Raw genomic sequence first — 24,091 nt, 5'->3', positions numbered from 1 at the left:
AGGAATGGGAGCAAATACTAGGAGTAGTCTTTCTTTGTGTATAGTATTTGACAATTCTGAAAGTTGTAACACTAAAACAAATTGTTTAAAATAATATTGACTTAATGTAGCAGTACAGATACATTTGTACATAAGCATGCAAATATAAATTATATAAATATGCAAGTGTATTTCTACGATGTATTGAGATGTATTGTACAGATGTATTTTGAGCTAAATTCCACTTTTTAATTTGAAGACACTTTTAGTGGATTGTTTTTAATAACCCAGGTGATATTAAGATTTTTTTCCCCTGTTTTGTTTATATATATATATATATACACACACACACAGACATGAAAAGAAATATTATCTACATGGTGTCTGGGTTTTTTAAACTTAATTGACAGGAATTTGGAAGATTGATTGGGCTTTTCTAAAGGACAGATACCATTGAGCTCTCTGCAGACCCATATAATAATATATGCTGTGTTCGTATGTAAGTCAGACTGGATTGATGGTCCTGCCTAGGCCTATTCTCTGAATCTCTGTGAGGAATGGTTTCTCAGCTTGAAATAACTCCTGAATCGGTGGAGCGTTAATTGGTTGTTATTGCCAAAGATGACATCTTCAGTCTTTTCTACATTACTGCTGAAGTAATTCCAAGTCAAAGTTCATAAAATACAGGTTGTTAAACCCCGAAAAACACCTTTAGGTAAAGCAGATTACCTTACACTTGTCTATGGTGAAGAGTGTGCAGGGCTTTGGGAGCAGTGGAGGTTTTTTTCACTGCAGATGGACCTCGTTCAGCAAGGCAGAGATAGACACTTTAATGCTGTTTTTGCTGTAATGTAATCATCACTTTTCAGCAACACAAGGCTTTCTCAGTGTTTCGGGACAGGAATTTGTTCTTTCTGCCAATTCCCTACAAAATTATTGTTAAAACAAAGCAAGTCACTGTCATGGTGGCCCTTCAGTTTCCATTCTCCTGAGTATCACTGAGAATTTGTGTAGGCTAGACACTATTGCTATTTCTGCGTTAGCACCTGTCTAAATTGTACTGTGCCTACTGTGCTGCCCTAGGATTATCTCATGGTACCTTTCACACACATACAGCTCTTGTTTGGTCAACAGACTTCATCACAGTTGCAATTTCTTTGGTATGTGTAATGAATAATGCAATAGAAGAATAATAGCGCTGTGCTATATTTAGTGTTCATTAATGTACATGTGCCCTCTAATCCTTTTAAAAATACGTTCTTGCAGCTATTTGTACTCTTGTCTGAGCATATTACAGACATTTTGATTTCAGTAATCCTTTGCGGCAAGAAATAAATTGAGCAGTAGGACATTTATGTGGTATGAAAGCTTCTCTTTGGTTGTTCATTCTGACTGACTTCTCTGACATGAAGGGAGCAAGGCTATATCTACCAGCTGTCTTGCTGCTGCTTCCTTTAGTTAGCACTGATTTCATAAATCTGGGTCTTTGAAACAGATTTTCTAAAAGCGTGTATTTGAAGTTCTTTTCTTGGTGTTGAAACAGTCTATTCATTATATGAAAACTACAGTAGCTCTTGCCCTTTGCCTTTTTTTATACCTGAAAAGTTGTCTTTGTAATCTTTTGTAACTTGTTACACCTGTAATATTGCAGTCATGAATGCCACTCATAGTGATGGTATGAGGCGCCTTGTAGTGTGTTTGGACTCACTGCATCCTTGAAACCCACAACGTTCAATGAAACAGCCAAGTACCTTTAACAGGATTATGCAGGGAAATAAATGTTTGGTACATGGTAGCTGGTGTGAAAAGTGTTTCCATTCTCCCTCATCCCGTCAGCAGAAATGATGGACAGTGAATCTGACATTGTCATCACTTACTCAGAGTTAACGTTCTAGTGAGGTTAACTGACTTGCATTGCAAAAGCTTGTGTGTCTGAATCATCATTTAAGGCAATCGGCAGAAGAAGGGAAGACAATCTTAATTAAACTTCATTGACATCTGGAAGCCTTAGATGAAGCCCTAAAGCCTAGAACTTGTTGGGGTTGGGCTTATGTTGTTTTTAGGCATATTTTATGACTTCTCATGCAGACGTCAGAAATGCATGATCTACTTAATATAAAATCTATGGAGTCTTCAGCCTGTGTGTTTTCCAAGATGATGTTGTAGTACTTACTGTATGACTCAGACTAACGGGAGTGGTATACTGTGTCTTAAGTGTTCATATCCCTTCCTTTTTGCACAACTGTAAAGAGATACTTAAATTTGTGTGGTGTTTACATTCTGATGCTTCTGTCTGTTTTGATTTTATTACATATGAAGCAGAGAGGAAAATTTGTTAAAACTGTGGTCCAACCTTAAGCCCTGCATGTGTATAGTAAATTTGATAACCGTAGAACCTGGTTTTGTGCTGGTAAAGGGCTGTTGATGTTGCTCTAGACCCTCCCGGGCTTATTTGTTTCCAGGTGTCATTTGCAATAGTCTTACTTTGTAAATGAGTGAAGAAGCTTACCAAGTTACAAGAAACTGATTAAGAAAAAGATAGTGGTTTCGTAATATTGATGTATACCAAGGCTATTAAAAGAATGTGTCACACGTGTAAGTTCTTGAGTACCATCTTTGTGATGGATGATAACTTAGTTTTATAGACTCAACTACATTTTTTTCAGTGTGGTTTTGTAATGTTATGTGCTTTGCCTTTTATTGCTGAAAAGCTTCAGGTTATTTCTCCTTCCTCCCTGCACACACCCCACACACCCACCCCTTTATATAATTGGGCAGTAGATGAACAAATATATGAGCTTAAAATATGCTGTAATAAAAATATTTTCTTATGTAAATGAGTATTGTGTATTAGTGAGGTCATTGTTATGCTATTTGGACCTTTATTATATTGAACAAATTATGAGAAATTTCAAGTGTCACAAACACATAAACAGAAATTTCAGCTTCAATAAATATTCCAAGCCAAGTAATGTGTCGGTAGAAGAAAGTGAATTCTCCATATGCATTTATAAACAACTTTTGAGAGTAAGTTGCACTATATATTATTGATTATGTTTAATCTTTTTTCTTTTTCCAGTTGTCCATATCTGTCAGAGAAGATTACGCCTGCTATACCTGCAATTGGTGGGATTCTTTTCTTTTTCGTGATGGGGACCCTGCTGCGTACTAGTTTCAGTGATCCTGGTGTCCTTCCACGTGCAACACCAGATGAAGCAGCAGATCTAGAGAGACAAATAGGTAACAGTGAAGGTCTGTTGTCTCTTCGCTTTCCTCCCAAGGGTGCATGTACTGTATGAAGGCAGTGTGCTGCTCTGCTCATGGGAGGAGTTACTCCTATCTTGCCACAGTAATTGTTCTGGCGTTGTAAGGTCTGATAGTAGTGCAGTGATTTCTGTGGAAAGATAGTTGATCAGTTCTTCTCAAGAAAGATAGTAAACAAAATTCTGGCCTTGGAGAGTGATAGGTATTACTGTAGACACATTTCAGCAAGTCTGGTTAGAAGTCTGTCTATGATGCACAAGAGAGTAATTTCTAAAGTGTTTTTGGCAAGAAAGCTGATATTGCAAAGGTTCTACAGTTGTGCATCTGTTACGTTAATGTACCTTCAGAGTTTAACTGAATTTAATTATGTTGTTATTTATATTGTGAAAGAGTCATATAAGTGTTTGTATACATCTGGTAAGTTGATGCAGTCTTGGGAAAATTTTTCTTCAGTAACAGTAATAAAATGTTACTATTTTTATATCTGTGTAAAGCCAGCACAATTAAAGGAGACTGAACTAGATTTTAATCAGCCTTATTTATCAAGAGAATTGTTAACTAAATTCTAATTGTGGAATTCCTACAGCTACAAATAATGCTGAATAGCTAAAATGTGCTACCTGGGTAAGAAAACAGGATGAATTTGCAGAGCTGCTTCATAAACAGTGGCTTTGTTTATTTTTAAGTAAGCTACTAAAGGCTACTATACCTGCTTTGATATGATAGTCAATGGAAATCCCATTTTCTGAAGCAATTTCAGAGGAACACTCACTCAGATAATTGAAAAGACAGATAACAGGTTTATGCAAGTACAGGAGAAATACCTGTGGGGTCCCTGATGTTTTAATACTATAGTATAGTCTTAGGCTTTGTTTACGGTGACAAATATTTTAATGCACTATAAGCAAATGAGTGCACTAAAGCTGTTGTTGCAGGTGATTCTGCATCTTATAGAGTATGAATTTGAGGGGTTTACTTCAGACTAGGTTTTGTCCGGTTCTCTAGACTGCCTTCCACAAGGCACTGGTGAAAATGTCTGAGCTAAGTAATTGGTTTAGACTTTTAACACCATGTTACCGGGTAGACTTCATTTGGTGTACACATGGAGCAGAAGTTCTGGTTTGATTTTCTCAGAAAGCAAATGTGGTTTGCATGCAGCAAAATCACACTGTGAACCGTGCCCATGTAAGTGGGAACAATAGGAGATTTCATGTCAAAACAGCAAAATGTTAGCGACAATATGACATTAGTTTCCTCTTACTGTTTAGCTGCTAAGAGAGTAAGCAGATTTTGCAGCTGTATCTTCCACTTGAGATCTATTGGACAAAGAAATTTTGTTAAGGTAAAACAAAAACAGTAGCTTGTTTTTGTTTTGTGTTTGACTTGCATTCACTATTTTAGGTCTTTTTGAGCCTTTAAGAGAGGAAAGGTAACAAGTTTGTTTTTAAAAACATACATACTTTAGTGGTTGTTTGAGTCTAATGTTTTCATTGTGATTAAAAAAAGAAAAAAAAAAAGTTGTCCGAAGTGCGCAGTTCCAGAAAACTGCTGTTGGGGGAGAAAGAATGGTTTTATTTTCTGGAAACATGCATGTTATCTTTGGTATGGATTATTTTAAGAAGAAGCAGGATTTCAAAATGTAGCGATGAGTTTCACTGATTGTCACTGCAGTGAGATCACTTCCTTTCACCAGATTTGCAGTCCTGTTAAGACAAAAAGGTGTCTGAAATAAACTGCATTTTGTATATTTCAAAGTGTTTGGATTTGAGTTCTGAAGTGGAATCAACACATCTGCAGCACGTGGCATGCAGCAGCAGTACTTAGCTGTATGTTCTTTGTCTAGGCTTGAGACTTTTGGAACTGTATGATCGTGTAGCGAGGTCATTGAATTTTGTGGGAAGGAAGTCTCATTGGTGTGTTAAGTCTGAGATGTGTAGTTCACTACACTTTATAGACCTGGTATAGCTTTTCCAAAACCAGTGTATTCTCCTGGCATTCACACTTCTAGAAGAAAACGTACATTGTTTTTATACGTTGTTTGGACTAATTTGTAGAACCAGGAGCCATGTCTCCTTGCTATGACAGGAAGAAGGTTACATTTAGCCAGTCAGGACTTAGCTTTGGACAAGAACCATACTGTACATAATATACAGGGAACAAAACTGTTAGGTCCTAGATAACCCAGGTGGCTCCATCCTAGCTGGATGAATTTAAATGCATATAAATTTCTTCCCTTTGCTTACTTTTGGATGTGGCACTCTGGATTATTTAAAAAGAAAGTCTTCAGTCAACCTGCCCTTATATGCCATAAGGAAGTTAAATCAGAAATGGAAGAGCATTGTGAAGCTGTGTTCTTACTACGCTGTAAGAAAACATTAAAAATAGACATGGAATATATTTGTGCTGAGGAACTGGAATTGTCTTTAAACACAATAATTTCATTCCTTGTTTGCGTAATAGAAGAATTCCTAATATTCACAGAATCCAGATATGTGGAAAACAGATGCCAAAGTTCAAATTTGTGTTCTTGGGAAAGCCAACACATTTCTTCAGAAGACTGATTTTAGAGCTTAGTTTTTAGCTTTTGCTAGTGCTGTCACCGCAAGCATTTTTCAGAGTGAAATACTCAATGTGTAATGTGCTGCATAGGAGTGTGTAAGTTGCTATAATGGGTAATGGGATTATTTTTATAGCTGGGAAGGAAAGGATGGAGAGTGGGGGGAAAAAGCATCTCAGAACTATTCGGGGTAATGTGGGAAAAGTTATGATTTCCACCTCCTTTCTCTTTTTTGCTGCACCTCTTCTCAGAAAAAGTAGGAATAACATGTGGGAGGAGGGTGGAATTCAGGCAGATATATTCCTTAGTGTTGCCAAAAAGGAATGCCCCTTTATAAGATAAAAATCTAATTTGCAGATAAACGGTTGTATAAACTTTAAAGTTTTTTCAGAAAGAGCCATTTTGAAACAGCTTCACACGTAATTCCCATGTAATTATTAGTGCTGTAATTGCTGTGATGGCTCATGAATAGTCTGTGGTTTTTAAGATGGAGTTTTTTTCAATTTCATTAATGCAATATTTGGGGAGCAGTAGACATTCTTTGCCTGCTTCAGTACTGGAGTTCTCAGTAAAATGTCTTATGATTGGAAGGTAAATGCGTTTATTAGATATCTGAAATCATAAGGATATCTCTCTAATTGAATAACCTTCTGTAAGGTTTACTTGAAGAACTTAGATTTCTGTTAAACCTTTACGTTTCCTACATCTTCCACCATGACCTCTCCTAGCTGTTTCACTCCAGCAATCTTTGCACTCCTGTTTTTTTCTCTTCTTGTGGTGAAGCAAAAGTAGTCTTAGTTTACCAGTCATCATCCTGGTCTCTGCTGTCCTAATGATAAATAACAGAATCTCAGCCATTTCCAAAGAATAAAAGTAGATGTTTATTATATCTGATAAGAGTTACTTAAGACATTTAATAAAGGAAACAATGGTGCTTTCTAAATAAAATGAAACACGAATGATACTTTTAAATGTCACTAAAATTTACAACTTTTAAAGTATCACCTGTTTCTACTGAACAACATGCATACCATCTTACTTAAACACATACAACCAACACATTTGTGTTAGCTGGCCTTTTACCTTCTCAGAGACGCGACATTGTGTAGGACACTGCTGTACCTAATCAGAAGAGGTTCTCATTAAGAAAAGGCTGGACCACCATAGGAGGGCACTGTATGGCACTCGAAGCATATTTAAACCAGATCTAGGAGAAGGAAAGATGTTTCTGTCCAAGTCTGTTCATCAGCAATGATTTCTTTCAATTATTATATTAACAGATTTCTTTAAACCCATTTTTGGCTAAGGATAGGATTTCAGAGTTGGTTAGAAGCAAGATGTGCAGACAAACCATGGGACTTCTTACTGCTGATGTCTGTTTTGTTTTGTTTCTTTGTAATGAGACAAGCATTGGTGACTGAGGGAGTAATTTTATTCCTACTAGACTGTGAGATCATTGTAAGGAAAAGCTGGAGCATAACTCTATATGAAGAAAAATTTATTTGGGGGAAGATATCTTTACTCTGGTTAAAGGAAGGATATTACTTGTTGCTTCCCTGACAGAGAACAGTTTGTTGAGTCAAAACAAATGGTTGTCAGTTTAGAAGAGAAAGACAGATGTATGGTGTTTTGAATTGTGCCCCTGGTGGCTGATAGTTCAGCTATAGAAAAAATCATAATCCAAATTCCTTTGAACTGTTTGAAAATTCATTAAATACAATCTTCCTAAACAGTGGGAGGTGTTTGCACCTGCATTTGAGAAAGGAACAGAGAGGAGGGTAAGATGCAGAAAAGAATAGCAGTATACACCTAGGTAGTACCATGTTTCCTATCATCTCTGTAGGTACTGTTCCATTCTGTGTCTGCTTCTTTTAATTTCTTGAGTTTGTTAGGCAGAAAATGATATTAAAATCCATTAATGAAGCTGCTACTGAAATTTACTTGCTGATTATCTACCAGTAATAATGATGGTGCAGCTGGGGGAAAATATTTCAGAACAAATACTTGTATAACCTATTATTTTTATGTTAAACGGATGGGATTTTTAATGGAATTTACCTTTTCAATAATTATGTATAAAGATTATAATGATGATGGTCTGCTAAATGGGATTGTGAGCGAGTTATTGAAGAGTAGATATTAGGATTTAGTTATCTTGCTGTGACAGACATTTTTCACCACTATATCCATCTGCTTGGTGAAATCTTGAGTGTTCTGTAATTCATATTTTGAATTGGGGAAAATCCTTTAGTAAAAAAATGTTGAACCACAGTGAACAAGTTCCTCAGTTTTTAAATCCAGTACCCATATACGTAGTGCTGAATTGTATGATTTTGAGATAGACGTGTTGTAGTAGTCACTTTAGAGTTTTGTGATGCACAGTTTAATTCTCTATTCTTATAGAATGGCAGATGTATGAACATGCTATAAATGTTAACTGAGTGTGTTCTTGGCTCTATTTGGAGGAGGAGAGTTTTTTTTTAATTCTTTGAATATGCTACTTGGCATAGAAAGTGGCTTAGATACATTATTTTCATAATCCAGTGGTTATAAAGACACACACACAAAAAAAAAAAGTATCAAAAGGAGCAGTAAGTTGTTCTTTGAGTAATGAAAACCCAGACAGGTAAGGCAGAAGGCAGCACTGTAACAATGCACTTCTTGTTATTACAGCCTTGACACAAAAAAGGAATTATTGCGGTTTGTTCCCAAAAGTTCTTTGGGTTTTGTTTCCTGTTTCTGGAGAATCCTGTGCTTTCTGATTTTTAGAGTCCATTCTGGGACTCTTTTCTGCCTCTTAAATGTTCAGTAAATACACCCTGAGTTCTGCCCTGTCTTTTGTGTACTTCTGTTCAACCTGGCTTCTTATCTGGATCCTGTTTGGTTGCATCTTTTGTTGTCTGTCACTCCATCCTCTTTTTCTGATCCTTCCTTCCACTCTGCTTTTTACTCACCTTGTGCTTCCGTAATGGGATTTCCTCAAGCTTTTCCTTTCTCCAGGTTGGGCAGGTGCCTCCACTTTCTCATGAGGGTGGTAGGAGGGAGAGCCAGGTTCCTTGCTCTAAGCTCTTGACTACAGCAGTCTCCAATAAACCCTGTTCTGCTGGAATGAGACATTTTTAGTCTCTCAGCAGTGATGGAGAGTTCATAATTTGTTCATAAAGGGAGTTAACCTGTGCTCTGCAGTAGAGAAATCTGGAAGTTAACTCTATAGCTTTTAACAAGCTCCTGATGAGGATAACTGAACAGTGACCTCTCCCCTCCCCAACCCTGCCCATCTGCCAAAATTTGTGCAGAAAATATTGCATGCTAAGCTCAATGGCTACAGGATGTGCTAGGTTTCAAATCCTTTCTTCAAATTCTCTAATATGATAGAGGTATTAAAATGTTTGCTTTTCATCTGAGCTTCAGAAGTGGTTGAATCATCTTGCTTAAGCATCTGAAAACCTCAGAAATAAGGTATACAGCTTAGGCTACAAAATCTCACAAGTCTTTTCTTTTAAGCATAAAAATACGGAAAATATTTTTTTCATTTTGTTCGAAGTGTTCATTTAGCATCTTTTCCTAATCAGTGTTACTGTCTAGTTTCATTGATCTCATTCAAGGAATCCTTTACCTACAGTATGGTACCAGCTTTGGTCCAAAATACAGGCACGGTTTCCTGCTCAAGTAATTGCTTATTTTCCCTGTGTTCAAAGAAACATTTATCTAAGTCAGGAAATAAATTATTTCAAATAAGCAGCTGACGATGATAATTTTTCCTTAAAGAAAGTGTCTGTCAGGTAGGGAGTCTTGGCTAAATACAAAATGAAAAAATATAAATTTGATACTGAAAAAAGACGAAGATTATGTTAAAAAGTTGATTAGGTGAGTCAAAATATTTCCATGTGTGACTGTTTCAGAACTTGCATTAACAGGTTTTTTTTTAAAAATGGTAACACAGGACTTGCCTCAGAGGTTCAGACTGATGGGCTGGTCAAAACCATTGCAGTCTTCAGCGACAGCAAAACAAGTCTTCCAAAAAGAGGCAATGGAGTCTTGAAGTGAGGAACTGTATTGCTAGCAAATGTGGAGTTTGGTGCTCAAGTTCCCAAGCATGAGGGCTTATGGCAAGCCTAATGGAAAGGAGCAGTCTAGGTAGCCCTAACAAATCTTTCTGCCCTAAAATTGTGATTCTGGAATCAACAATGGAAATGGGAAGAAATATCTTTGCACTATTAAAACATGTTTTTTAATGTGCTCTAAAAAAGATGTAACCTAGTAGAGCAGCATCTGTGCAGCAGGAAAACTCAAAAGAAAACTTAGACATGCTCCAAAACTAGATTGCATTGGAACTTGCTGTACCTTTGAACTTGAGGTGCCTTCTAAAGATGGGGTGCAAAGTTACCAGTAATATAATCCTAGGCAAGAGATTCTTCAGATAAATCACCTAAAAATAATGTCTTTACAAAAATTATTTTTTAAAATTTACGCATGTGACATGTCCAGTCTGTGGCTTTTACTTTATTCAAGTTGTTCTTATGTACTCGAGTCTTACTGTGCCCTACCTGTCTCTTTGGGAGGCAGCCTCACAGACATTATTACAGATGCAGTGAGAAATGATGTCCCAAGAGGAGTAATTCTGATTTAAGAACACTATTTTGAAGTTCTCTTAAAGCTTATTAAACTTTATTTTTGTACATCAGAAAGCATAGAATAGGACAAGCTGCTTAAGGAGAACACTTCTCAAAAGAAGACCTTCTAAAGAAACTGCTGGTACTCCATTCATTCAAGTGACTTTTTGGAAACAGAGTGGTCATGCTGACAGTGTGACATGTTTCCACCTGGGAGATCACCTTTTTCCAGGTGAAGATTGAGGACTAACAGAGCTGTGATGCTGCTGTTTCTACCACCGGGTTACAGAAATGGAAAGTTTCTTGAGGATTTGGTGATGTGGTAGTAGCCCAGCCACTATTTGTGTTCATAGCAAAACAAAAAGTAAAAGCATTTGTCAAAAAAAAAAAATGTCCACAAAGAAAAAGGAATATCTGTTACTGAAAAACACTATGTTAAACGCACATCATCAAGCTATCCTCATACAGAAGGAGGTTGGGAGTCTAGTAATAATTAATTCTGTCTGTATTCGTAGGTTTATGAAGATTGCAGTCAAGATGCTTGCATCAGAAGTGGAGACAGTTTCTATAGGTGAACATAAAAACACGGCACAAGTATATAGGGAAAGTGTCAGAAAGGCAAAAAGGGGAATAAAGTCAGTTACAACCAGCAAGGAACAGTAGAAGACACAGGATGGGTTCTCTTGGAGGTCAGAGGAAGAAAGAGAAGCTGAAGGCTTCAGATCTCAGAAGAGAACTTGCACAGTTCTTGCCAGCTGATGGGAAGCACAGGTTAGAAGAGGGAAAGTAGTAGTAGTAGTTAAAGCAGAAATAAAAATCTGCTAATCCACTATACTGTATCTCTATCAGTGTATCTAATATTCTAGTCTAATAGAAATCTGTCTGTTATGTCACTAGAAACTGTTCTCTGTCTGGAAAGACATGGAGCAATGCTAAATGATCAAATTGTAAGAATTGAAGCTAGGAGGGGCTGGGGTTTATGGCCTTTTAAGACTCAAAACAAGCATTTCAAGAGCAAATCAAGTGTAACCACTGATGTCCTTCAAAGAGCAACTGTCTTGGCCACCGGGGGTGGGGGGTGGGGGAAGAAGATGATGTGCTAAATTCTTACTGTAATGGAGCTCTTGATACTGTTCTGCATAGGTTTCATTCTATATAGATTTTGGAAATAAGGTCTAGATGAAATTATGACAAAGTCAATGAGCAACTTTCTGGAAGTAAGTGGCAAATGGTAAGTGATCAAGTAGGATCTTGCAGAGACTGATTGTGTACTCAAGGAAAGAAAGAATATGCTTAACTGATGCTGAGTCAGGGAAATTTGCAAGCACTTGGGTTAGCATATATGTATTTTTTTAATATACTCTAAATAATTTAGTCTTAGCAAAATTTGGGAACAAATACAGAATCATAGAATGGTTTGGGCTGGAACGAAAAGGGGGCTAAGTGGTGAGTGGTATGTAAAAGGGCACTTGAGTATTATCCACAAACAGATTGAGTCAGTATCATGATATCGTGACAAAAAGGAGAAATTATTTTTGGGATGCATTAAGAGTCATTACATAAACCAGGAGGAGTGACATTCTGCAATACCTAGTGATGGTGAGGGCTCAGTTCACTGTCTAGTTTTTTGATACCATGTGTGGAAGCCTAAGAGGAAATCAGCAAAACAGAGAAGTCTGAAAGCATGACCCATAAGAAAATATTTAAGAAATATATGTTTGGCCTAAGAGAGGGGAGGAGCATAAATCTTAAAATACTCTAGTATTTTTTCATATAACATAATAGAATAAAAGCAACTAGATGTATAAGGCTTGTATAATGCTTAATCACTGAAGATAATGTAGGGTTATTTGCTATAAAAGCGTTATAATCTCAGGTAAATGCAGCAGGAACTTTTTTTGTTCCCTAAATGGAAATCAAACCATGTTGATGTAATACTTTTATTCTATTACATCTTTCATGAAAATCGAAAAGTCATTTTTTCCAGGGCAACCCCAGTGGTAGTTGCATCCCTTTCATGGTGCATGTAAGCATGAGTTCTGCAATCATGCAAAACACTGTACTGAGAGGGGCTGTTGTTTCTACGGGAACATGTAAACTAGGAGCAGCCTTATTTTGTAACCTCTTTGCAGTTATGGTGTGTGTTTCTTGTAGTTAGTTTAATGTGAAGTCCCCTCAAATGGAAAAATGTTCATAGGTTAATAAACTTCTAAATATGAAGGCTTAAAGGATAACCAAACGCAGCACCATGGCTTCCACAGGTGGGAAAGTGTTTGCCCATTTGATGTGTACAAGATAAGAATTATTCCACAATATCAGGCTTTTTGGTATTGGTTAGTTGATGCAGATAAATAAAAAAGTTATTAGGGTCATTTATCCTTCCAGCCTTAAAAAGGCCCATCTATAGCAAGCAAATAATTTGGATTTCTCTTCAGGGTTAACGTATTAACTTATGTATATCTCCCTAATTTATTCTGTACAACCAGCTCAGGCCAGCCCTGAACTCAGTATATTAGCTACAACACCATGCCATCTCTGGAAGTTGTTTTTGTCTTGACTCTCTAATTTTCACTGGTGCTGGAGACTGTTTGAAACTTCTCCACAATTCCTTGCCTGTCTTTCATTTGTTATGAAATGCATAATTTGATTTCCTTAGAGACTTATAAAATTAAATCTATGCCACAGCATAGGCATTTCCTAGACTTGACAGTAGCCTGAACAAATACATACTGCTTGTGGGTACAGCGTGGGTATGTTTTGCTTTCTCTCCAAAGGTGGGATACCAGCTGGATAGGCTTATAGTCATACCTGATATTGCATGCTTTAAACAACATTTTTTAAAAAAGATTAGTGACATTACTTTGTGCAGCAGGTAGGTCTTTCAGAAAGCTCTTACTCTCTATGCTTCTTGTCATCAGCAAGTCATTGAAGATTACATTTCTTTCTCAGAGCGAGAATATCTTTCACATAAAGTTTTAGACTTCAAGATGATGCAATTCCACTCCTAAGAACATTATACATAGGTTATTCTGAAATCAAGGCAGTAAGTCTTTCATCTAAAGTCAGCAGCAATATTTGGTCAGTATCTCTTGTTGGCTATCAGATGAAGAATTATGTGAAGAATGCAGTTAGCAGCTGCTGGTTTCAGTCGTAAGCCTGGTTCCCAGTATTGTTTGTCCCTGAGATTACTGTCTGGAAACAAAAAAAATTTATTGGATTAAGTTCTTTTCCCTAGAAAAAATAAACCACTCTTTCCTCTTGTAGCCCACTGTTGTTAAGCACATAGCTTAGATTTAAGTGCTTAAACACAGAGGAAGACATTTCTTAGAGGTTTGCATTTTTGCCAGGCTTTTTTTTTTTTTTTCCATAAAGTTTTTTTTTCATTGCATTATCTGTTTTTCTTAGCAGGAAGGCATTACAACTAAATCAAGTTACCAACTTTTCTAATGATGTTGCTTGAAGAATGAAATTGTGTCCCTTTTAAGTTGACAGCAAACCTTGCATGGTATGATTAAGTTTGTGGAGAGACCTAGAGACCGTTTGTCCTAGAATCTTAGGGAAATTGACCAAAAAAGCAAATGCTTGATTGCACAGGAGAATCCTGGTGACACATATGCAAAATTCCAGCCTCTGTGTCTCATTTAAACAGCACCTCCCATTTGTTTTCAGCATAATAATTTGAAATATTTAGGTGGAGTTTTTTGTCACATTAGAAGGTTGCTAGGCTGCTGTATCTCCATTAAATACTTGGAGTGACTTTCTTGCAGCAGTTCAGGTACCTTGGTCCTGCAAGGACATGGATTGTCTGTTTGGGGGTTTTGTAATAGGGTAATAAAAATGCTGGAGCCCCATCTAGTGCATGCACATTTAATGCTGCTAGAGAAGTTATAAAATATGTCAGAGCAGAAAGGGTGGAAGGCAACCCTGGAATATTGTACATTTTTTGTAAAATAACTTGCGTTACTACATCAGTAACAAATTGGAAGAGAAAAATGTAAAAAAAATAGTGGTCAAACACAGGTTTATTTGGGGAAGGTGATTCCATAAAGGTTAATCATATTGTGCCTGAAAAGGGACCACATATATTAAAGATTTAACTGTGTTAGTACCCAAGTATGAGCAGTCCAATTGAAGGCTAATTAGAGTCTGAAAAATCACTGTGAGACCAGGACATGTTTAGCACATTTAGGTTAGATAAATCTGATTAAATCCAAGCACACTTGATGATGCTCTGTTGCTTGTTTCCAGAAAAAAATTGTTAATAAACAGAAAGACTGAGACTTTCAGATTTGATTATGTAATTTAGGATTGTGTGTAAAATCCTGACTCCATGGAAAGTCAGCAAGACTGTTTTCATTAATGTCATTTACATCAGCTTTCACCCTTGGATTTTGAGATTAATTTTACTCAGAGAGCTAGGATTTGCTGTCCCTGTGAACTTGAACTTCCCTGCAAAGGTTTGGAAGGAAATCCTCTTAGTATGCACTGTAAGTATGGTGGGCTGGCGGGTAGTCTCCCTGCTCTACCAGAGAAGAGGGAAGTTGCATTTGAGATTCTACCAGAGCCCATTTTAAAACAAAATGAATACAGTGCACTTTTTGAACTAGTTTGAAAGGTGGGGAAATACTGGGTTTAGTCAATGTGCGTTTTATCCATGTTTCATTAGGAAAAAAGAGCATTTTTTCTAAACAATTCATCTTGACTGGTTTAAGTAATTTTCGTTAAATGATTATGTACATATTCAGGAATAGTAAGATTTTTCTAAAAGAACAAAATATGAAAAATTCAATTCATATGAGAATAACAGAAATTCAATGTATCGGCATTTCTAGCAGTACAGAAAACTACACCTATATGAAATCTAGGCTTCATTAGTATTTTTGACAATTATACACCTAAATTTGAGTATGAGTATCAAATAAAAGTCATTGGTTTATTGGTGAACAAGTTATGCATGCACATGTTAAATGCTGTATTGGATAAAAAGTTAATTAGGGCTAATGACCTACATTTTTGTTGACAATCTAAGTCTATCTTGACCAGACTATGGTCAGAAATGGGCATAATGCTGTGTTTTGTAGGGCCTATGGATGTATAGAAGGACTGAGGATATTAGAAATCTGCTGGTGATGATATCACTGCAAGTACATTGGATTAACATATATTTGTCTTTTTTGGTAGTAGTAACTTAAATCAGCTGTAGGGGATTTTTAATAACAAGAGCTTACTAGGGTGTTTTTCTTCCCTAAAAAGTATTGTCTTATCTAAATCTGTATTGATACAAGTTATTTATTTCAGCGTTTCATGCAGCCTATGATAACTTTTTCTATGGAAAAGAAGTTTTCATCATAAATGTGGAAGCTTTTTTAATCTCTGAATTGTAAGAAATTCTTTCCTGTTTTCTGGATTTAGGAATCATCCATGTCTCTAAAGCTTTAAATGGTATAAACATAGTTGTTCTGTGCCTTCAATAGAATGTCTTTTCATGTTAGTTCTGTCTAAATTGGAATGCAAAAATCAAAAATTACTTAATTCAAACTGATGTGTCATGAGAACAAATAAACTCTTATGCAAGCAAGTAAAAAATGTTTTTTACTATAACCTAAATAAATTAAATTATTTCTTTTGACCTCATCAAATTCTTGTATCTGCTAGAGTGCCTTAAAATCACAATCATTTCATTAATGAGTTTCTTTTAAAATACATAACTGTAAGGAACAACAAAATGGAAACTTAAGATAATGTCCATATTGCACATTAAATAACTTGTATTGTCTAGTTATGCTTCAGCATGTAAATACACTAGTATCTTGAAATGCAGTATTTAATCAAAAATACTGTGTCAAGTAGTATTGGCCTTGAGGTCAAAATCGGTATTATTGATTGTTACGGGAACCACACAGTAATCTGAATTTCAATAGGACCAGGTCATGGGACCTGGCCCAGCATCGCAGGAACACGGCAGGGACTGGTTTAGACCCAACACAAGCAAATGTCTGTACTTCATCAGGGTCTCGTAAGCTGCTTCTAGGCTGCTGTTTCTTCAGTATTCACCACCTCATTCTCATAAGGGACGCTTAGGAGCTTCACACCCCAATTCCAACATTCTCAGCTATTGCTCCCCTCCTTCCACCCTCTTCTCCAAGAGAGTTTTCTGAAGTCCAGCTGTTTCAATGCTGTCCAACAAATACTTTTATTGATGCATATTTATGGAGCGGGTAAGCATGTTGCAGATGGGAACTTCTTAAGCTAGATTTGCTGCTAAATCAAGGATGTGGTATGATTACACCTTTGCTAGCACAGCTATGCTGTCCCAATTTGAGTACCTTGCTAAGTCGGAAGCTTTTTAGTTGCCTGCTTGGAAAATGTATAGTTTGTAGGCAGACACTAATTGTGAGTGATATCTCTAACAATTTGAGCTCAAATACAAGTCATGGATCGTCTAGTAACCTGTAATCCAGTCCCATGCTTATCCATTGTGAAAGTGAGTGGGACAATTTAAAACATAGTTGTGCAAGTGACTGTGACTTTGAAATGCAGTTTCATTCATATATTGGAAAATAATTTGTTTTACTTAACAATTGTTCTTGCTGTTCTGTCTGTCCAAGAGTAATAATCTAGAGTTTTTCACTTCTGTGGTTTATTTGATTGTGAGTACACAAGAACAGATAAACTGAGAAAAAGGTACCACTTTTACGTGTTCAACTTCCAGAATATAGTTCAGCTTGAGCACATTTAAAGTGCAAAATTGAATTTCAGTGATTTAGCCTGATCAGTCCTTTAGTTGCTGGAAAAATGAATGCTGATGTCCTAAAATAAAACAAAAGCAAGCAAACAACAAAAAAAACCATACTACTTGTACCAAAGGAGGTAGTTGGAAATTATTTTTATGCAACAAACAGAATTCAAGATGTCTAAAAGTAACACTGGGAGTTTGATTTTCAAACTTTGAAACTGCAAGAGCTGCGAAATACTATTCTGAATGTGCTCCATTGTATCACAGCATCTCAAAGTGATGATTGATCTTATTTCTACCATATGCCAACTTCTAATGACGGAGCTGCTGTTGCTTGACAGATTCTATATTAGGTTGTAGAATTGTAGCACTTGTAGGGAGAAGGTCTGCAATTACAGGTGCTCTAAAAAATTCAGGAAAACCCTAAAGATAACTTGTCCAAGTTTTACCATCCTGCACCAGTAGCTATAGTTGTCTTCAATGTATTCTCTATGAACTGTTAGGGGGTATGAGAATGTAAGAGTTTTGGGATCAAGGTAGCTGTCAGCATTCGGGAGTTGTGTTTTAATGGTTTCTTTAATACAAATTGATTTGCTATGAATGCTATTTGTAATTATTTCTTTGCTACATGCTGTTTTAGGAGAATGGGAAGGGAAAAAAAATTGTTTATTTTAAGTGTGTTAATATAAATTTGAAACTTGCTCTAGATTGCCATGAAGGACAGTTCTGTGCATCCACCATAGCTCATGTGAAAAATTTAACATGTTTTATTTTCATGCTTAGATATTGCAAATGGCTCCAGTTCAGGAGGATACCGCCCCCCTCCCAGAACAAAAGAAGTGATCATCAATGGACAGACAGTGAAACTAAAATACTGTTTTACTTGCAAGATTTTCCGCCCACCTCGTGCCTCACATTGCAGCCTTTGTGATAACTGCGTAGGTGAGTAAAAAAAGATAGGGCATATGTTTAATTTAGTAGCTTATATATTGTTATGAATACTTTTGATACAAGACAGAAAAGAATCAATTAGTGACAGGATTACTCTTGAGGTCACTTGCTGTGTTCATCCTTTTTTCCTGCAATCTCTGTTAAATGTTAAGAATTTTAGAGGAGGCAGAAGAAGAGATTTGGCCTAACGGATAGTTGTTGCTAATCTAAACAGGAATAATATTTCCCAATGCATACACCTTTCCTAACCTGCTCTGCAAGACAAAGAACACACCCAATTCAAATAGGGCTGCTAATATGTGTGATGAACTTTCCAGTGCAGAGAACCAAGCTTTATGGGAGTCTCAAAATTATTTCCTTCGCCAAACTAAATGGAGGGCAAGGAGCTGCTTCTCCAGTTCGTTACAGACTAACTCTAAGTCATGTTTCAAATGGTTAGGCTTGCACTGTGACAGAATACACACAGAATCAGAATCCATAATAAACTACTGGGCAAGCTTGCTATTTTGAGAGTAAGTAGATGTTGTCAGGACCTAAGGATATTTTGTAATGATAAGGCTTTCTCTCCTCTGAACATCTTGTCTTTTTTCATTACTATTTTCTTCGGAGAGCAGACAAGGTGATTAAGATATGCTTGGATTTAAAAGCAAACAAAAAAAAAACAACCACCAATCAAATCTGAGGTAGTTTCTAGTTAATTATATCACATTTGGATTTTAGTACAGCTGATTAGCACACTGTTGAGCCTGGATCTTACTCATTCAAGAATATAATGTAGAAAGATGTCTCCAGCTGAGAAATGTAATTGCGGCATTCAGCAGTGATATTTTTAGATATAAAGCAGTCATTGGAAGAATTACAGTTTCATGTTTAGATGATACTCATTTAGGGAGTACACTTACAGAAGAGTTTAGCTTTTTGGCCCTTGAAAAGTTTAGCTTTTTGGCCCTATACAATTGATTGGTATTGGTAGAAGTTTCCTTCAGTAAAGTTTTTCTAATGTGTTAGAATTTAAGTGTTGTAAAAGCTATTGAGCTTGGCAAGTAGGGATGTTTATGAGTTGCAGCTGACATATTTTGTGAAAAACATTAATGTAACCTGGACATTGCAGTGTTGTGGTATTGCTCAGCAAACCTGACAATACAAAAATGCAGTTCTTGACCAGTGCAGTAAATAAAATTTAAATGCTGCTGTTTTCACCAAGAGTGCATAAATAAGAGGAACTCCCATACACGCATCCTGATGTTTATTTTAAAATAATGTTTCAGGTTTTTTTAATGAACTGCGATGAAGGATTTTTCTACAGGTTATTGTGTAATCTGATTGTGTCTTTTTCATACTATATTTTGAAAACCTATTCTGTGAAACATAGTGAGGGCGGAGTAACAACTTAAACCATCTTTGTCTTCTGATTATGTCTGTGATAAAGCAACAGATGTGAATTATTATGAATGTATATCAGAAAAGTGTCCGAGCAAGTGACTCATATTGATAACTACCTAAGAAGATTAGTCTTTTCTACTTATAAAATAGGTATGATAAATGTAATTTCCTCTTGCACATTTCTTAATTTGAAGTTACTTGCTTTAAAATAATTCCATCCATTTACTGGAATGGATTTGCTGTGATTTTTCTCCTCAGAGTTTATAATGGGGGTTGCAGTAGACTATGACCTTTTCAGGGTACATTGCATAGTGGTTTTGTTTCCTGATCAGGTACAGGTCTTTTTCATATAAATATTCCAGGTGTATTGAACGCAAAAAGTGAAATCTACAAGTACCTGCAATTAATTTTCTGTGGAAAAATAGGTGTCAAGAAAATCTAATTGCTCACGTACCTGTGGAAAGCTAACAGTCTAAGCACGTGCACTTATTCAGAATGTGTTACTCAGTTTACCACCACTCTTAAGTTAAGATTGTCTATATGATGATGCTTTTATTTGATTTTAGTTTGTGAATAAATCTTATACCACTATGATTATGCTAGATCCTTCCTGATGTAACTAAACCAATGCAAAAATATTCCTACTTCACACACATACAGATATTTATGTAATTATGATTGCAAATCACTACCAATATGGCTACGCGTTCCATTTTCCACATAATTCCTGAAGCTTTTGCTGCATAGTTATAAGCTAAGTACAGAGACTACTGTGATACAGAAATGGAGTCTTTCTTCAAACCAGCACTTGCTGCTCAGAAAATCCAGTGGCAGTGTGTTACTTTTACCTAAAGGTGTTTCATGATACTAGGCAAATGAATGCAGTGTGAAAGAGAGGTTCTTTCATTCTGTATTTTCTGTTGATGCTTTTCCTTCTGTAAGGAAGCCTTAGCAGCATTTTAAATATGTAAGTACATACAAAAATTTATTCATTGCTGGTTTTTTTCCCCTCATTTGAATTAATCTTGACTTTCTAGTTGTCTACTAAGTGTATCTGTTACTTGATCTTGTTTCTGATTTTCATGTTATCACTGATTTTTTTTATAAATGGCTACATAATATATTTAGATAAAACCATGAAGAAATACCTTTAAAAAACAAACTAATTTGAGTTCTACCCATAGTAATACTTCAAACTCCTTTTAGCTTTACAATATTTTCATAGTTGTATCCAGAAAAATCTGGATTTTCATACAAATGCAGCTTGTTGCATTTATGTAATACCTTCAAAAATTTGGTTGAATAGGTGTTCCCTGAGGCGAGTGTCTTGGGTGTATTCCTGACCTGCTTTCTTTAACTGCCTTTGTGAATGGCAGTTGGAAGTTAGCCCCTCAAGGTTTTTCTGTGTACCATTATGTTGCTTAAAAATTATAAATGAATATAAAATAATGTACACATAAACACAAGAGATAAAGACTTTCAAAAAAGAATAACCCCTGCAGACGTGGTGAATTCTGAGCTCAAGCTAGTTATTGCTGGGTTTTACCAAGAGGTCTTGATTGCACTCTGTGATGCTAGTAAGAAGCCAGTGGTTGGGCTTGCTTCTGAAATGACCAAATAACTTTTTAAAGGTTACTTTTGGTCACTTGAACACCAACTGTGTGATTTCACTTTTTGTTTGTTTTTAAGAAATAATGTTTGTATTTGTTTAATTTGACTTCTATAATAAAAGCTGAACAAGAAGCAGCTATTTCCAAACAATGTATTTAAATATAGGATAGAATGACTAACGAGAAACAGTTATGATTAGCAAGCAGTCACTTTAGTCCAATAATCTAAATGTCCAAAGCTTTCCTTGCATTCACATGCCACAGTTTTCCTTATCAGGTGAAATATCTGATTTTGACTAAGGCAAAAATCCAGTATGGTGGAAGAAATCTACCATTTATATTAATCTAAGAGAATATGGCCTTTTTATTTGTTTCAGTATCTGCATATCGTAAATTTGTGTGTGAATGATGGATGAAGATAGCTTCTCCTCTCCAGTTCCTCTGTGTTTCTTTCAGTACGTGATTTCTTTTTTTCCACCGAGGATTCAAATCTCAAATTTTTTAAAGTGGATGTCACAACTTAACTTTGAAACATTTAGTTTGATTTTTCAGAGATCACTGATGAACGTGAGAACGGTATACCAAGTTAGACCAAAGTTTCAGTTTGTACAGTAGCCTGTATCCCACCATGGCCAGAGTTGGATCCCTGGGGAAGAACGGGAGAGGAGGGCGAGCGTGTGGGGGTGCTTCCTGCTGGATGTTCTCACGCTCTCAGAAATTTTCAGCACAGGCCTTCTTGAACCTTGGGGGGTTATCCCTTTGTTTTCCAGTAGCTCTTGATGGATCATAGTTGGCCACCTTTGTACCCAATATAAACTTTCTGAGAGAGGGACCCAGGATGCCAGTAGTGCTGAAGGCACACGTACTGTACTGTACTGGTGTTTTCTATCCATGTTTTCTGTTTTCTGTAGGAGACAGGATTCCTCTCACTTGTAAGTCTGATTGCTTTTCTATAGAACCTAAACATGAGACCAAGTGTCAAGATTTTGACAGAAATTTTGACATAAGATATGCTATATTAGAAGCCAGTAGACATCCCGTTTCTGATTACATCTTTGCTTCTGTAAAGCACTTCTGCCAGGCAATGGTAGGCATTACTTTTGGATTTGGTCTGAACCAGACTACGTTAATTTATTGTTTTCAAAATACAATCTGTACCCAGCAGTATGCCAAACAGCAGAATTTGGATAAAATGATTGTTTTTAAAGTAGTTTCCTAGATTACGCACCAGTTGTTGTAAACTTATTTTCTTAGAGGGGGAATTAATTATTACACATACAACCATAATGTGCGCAGCATAAGACAAAAAGTGAGAATTATCAGTGTGTTCTGGGAGAAGCTCCTGCATGTAGTCACTCCAGATACCAGCATCTTCCAGCCTGGAGAACACAAATTACTTCAAAAACAGGCTGAGAGAGGTGTCATTGTAACAGTTTGGGTTTTGTAACACGCTGTGTCTGAGAGTACTTTTCCCAGGATTTTGTTGTCTTTTATAATCAGTGTGTATTTACTTGAGTCAGGACTTTGTTTGGTTTGGTTTTAATTCTGTTCTGTAGCACTCTTCCTTCATTACCTTATTATCACCCTTCTTGCTTTTAGTTCCTTTTCATGACCTTTACCCTTTTCTTTCCTTACATTTCCTGCAACAAAGAGAGAACAATTTTCACTTCATTTTGGGGCCTGATTTTTGAACCTGTTACACTTTAGCTCCAGATCTCTTGAAGTGACTTTTCAGCTGAACAGTAAAAATGACAAAGTTGATTGCTATGTTTTGGGATTTTTTTTTCCCTTTCTTTTCTTGTGTATTTTTTCCTAGTTTTTACATATGAGAAAGTACTTTGGCTCTTTGTGTTACCTTTTTGGGGCACTCAAAAAGCTGCCAAATGGAGTACAGACAGCACTTACAGAAATTATATATTATTTGTTTATGATTGTGCCATCTGTATACTAGATGTACTTTAGAAATTCAGGAAGCATGGCATGTGTGTCAAAGAGTTTTTAAGTCTAAGCTGAAGCACTGGGAAATATAGTACAAAGCCTCTTTTAGAAAGATAATAGTATTATAGGTTACTTCAGAGAGATATTGTGGCTTATATATTGTTAGATTTGTATTTTTATATCTATATAAAAGCAGAAATGATCACAACACCCAACTGTGTAAATGATGTAAACCTCAGACGTCAGAGTAAAAATTAGAGAGGAGTTACCGGGGGAGAGGGGGAAACGCAGGGAAAAAGTTAGGAACCTAAAGTTTATTTGGTGCAATAACAATTTGAAAGATAGTTAAGGAATTCAAAGGCAGATGCAAAGCAGCAACAGAAGTGGGGTGGGGGGGAAGGGTCTTCATGTAGAAGAAAAAATCCATGAATTTTGTAGAAGCTAATACGTGGTATGGACACTGTGCTTCCCATAGGGACAAGGTGGAGTTTTTAGCTCTCATCCTTCACAGTTGGGTGTGTGTCTGGCACTTGTTTGGCTACTGATATGTGAAGGTATTGTATTGACAAGAATAGGTATGTAAGGAGAGGTTGTTAACCAGTGAGGTCCTTTACTGTGCACTCCCCATACCTATCAAAGAACAGTCATTCTCAACTGCTGCTGCTGCTGCCTTTGAAAATGCCATCATTAACATGCATGCAGTAAAAGAGGTTTGTTGTTAATTAGTCAACATTTATTATTGGAGGTAGCAGTGAAGTGAGCTATGTGACAATATAGTTTAATTACTATGAGCTGTCCTAGAGCAATGGCTGGATGTTTTCCTAACAGATCAATTCCTCTTTTTATTAAAAAAAATTAAGCATGAGGGTTTGGGTTTTTTTGTAAATAATATTAGTCTGCTACTATTGAAGTTGATTAGCATGGCAGAATTCGACTTGCAACTGATTTTCTTAAAAATCTCACCCTGACAGTTTAGCTGTCTGGAACAGTATTTAAACAACGAGAGTGAAATATGTGTTGAGTAGTGTGTTTCTGATTGACTTTTTGCTGTAGATACCCA

At 36.4% G+C, this 24,091-nt stretch overlaps 1 protein-coding gene across 4 annotated transcripts in view; it reads left to right on the top strand.

The window, feature by feature from the left end:
- The window catches only part of ZDHHC14 (zinc finger DHHC-type palmitoyltransferase 14), a 112,665-nt gene that overhangs the window by 56,085 nt on the left and 32,489 nt on the right, over positions 1 to 24,091 (top strand). For 2 of the 4 annotated variants that reach the window (XM_037391453.1, XM_037391455.1), the window contains exons 2-3: positions 3,059 to 3,231; positions 17,933 to 18,091. In XM_037391453.1, coding sequence (XP_037247350.1) covers positions 3,059 to 3,231; positions 17,933 to 18,091 — 332 coding nt within the window. The remainder of the gene's footprint in view (positions 1 to 3,058; positions 3,232 to 17,932; positions 18,092 to 24,091) is intronic. The other 2 variants (XM_037391454.1, XM_037391456.1) reach the window with 1 other exon arrangement.

Source organism: Falco rusticolus, chromosome 6, assembly GCF_015220075.1.
Source record: "Falco rusticolus isolate bFalRus1 chromosome 6, bFalRus1.pri, whole genome shotgun sequence".
In the NCBI taxonomy this organism is placed as follows: Eukaryota; Metazoa; Chordata; class Aves; order Falconiformes; family Falconidae; genus Falco; species Falco rusticolus.
The sequence above is the reverse complement of the archived record's forward strand: the minus strand, read 5'-3'. Positions and strand labels throughout refer to the sequence as shown.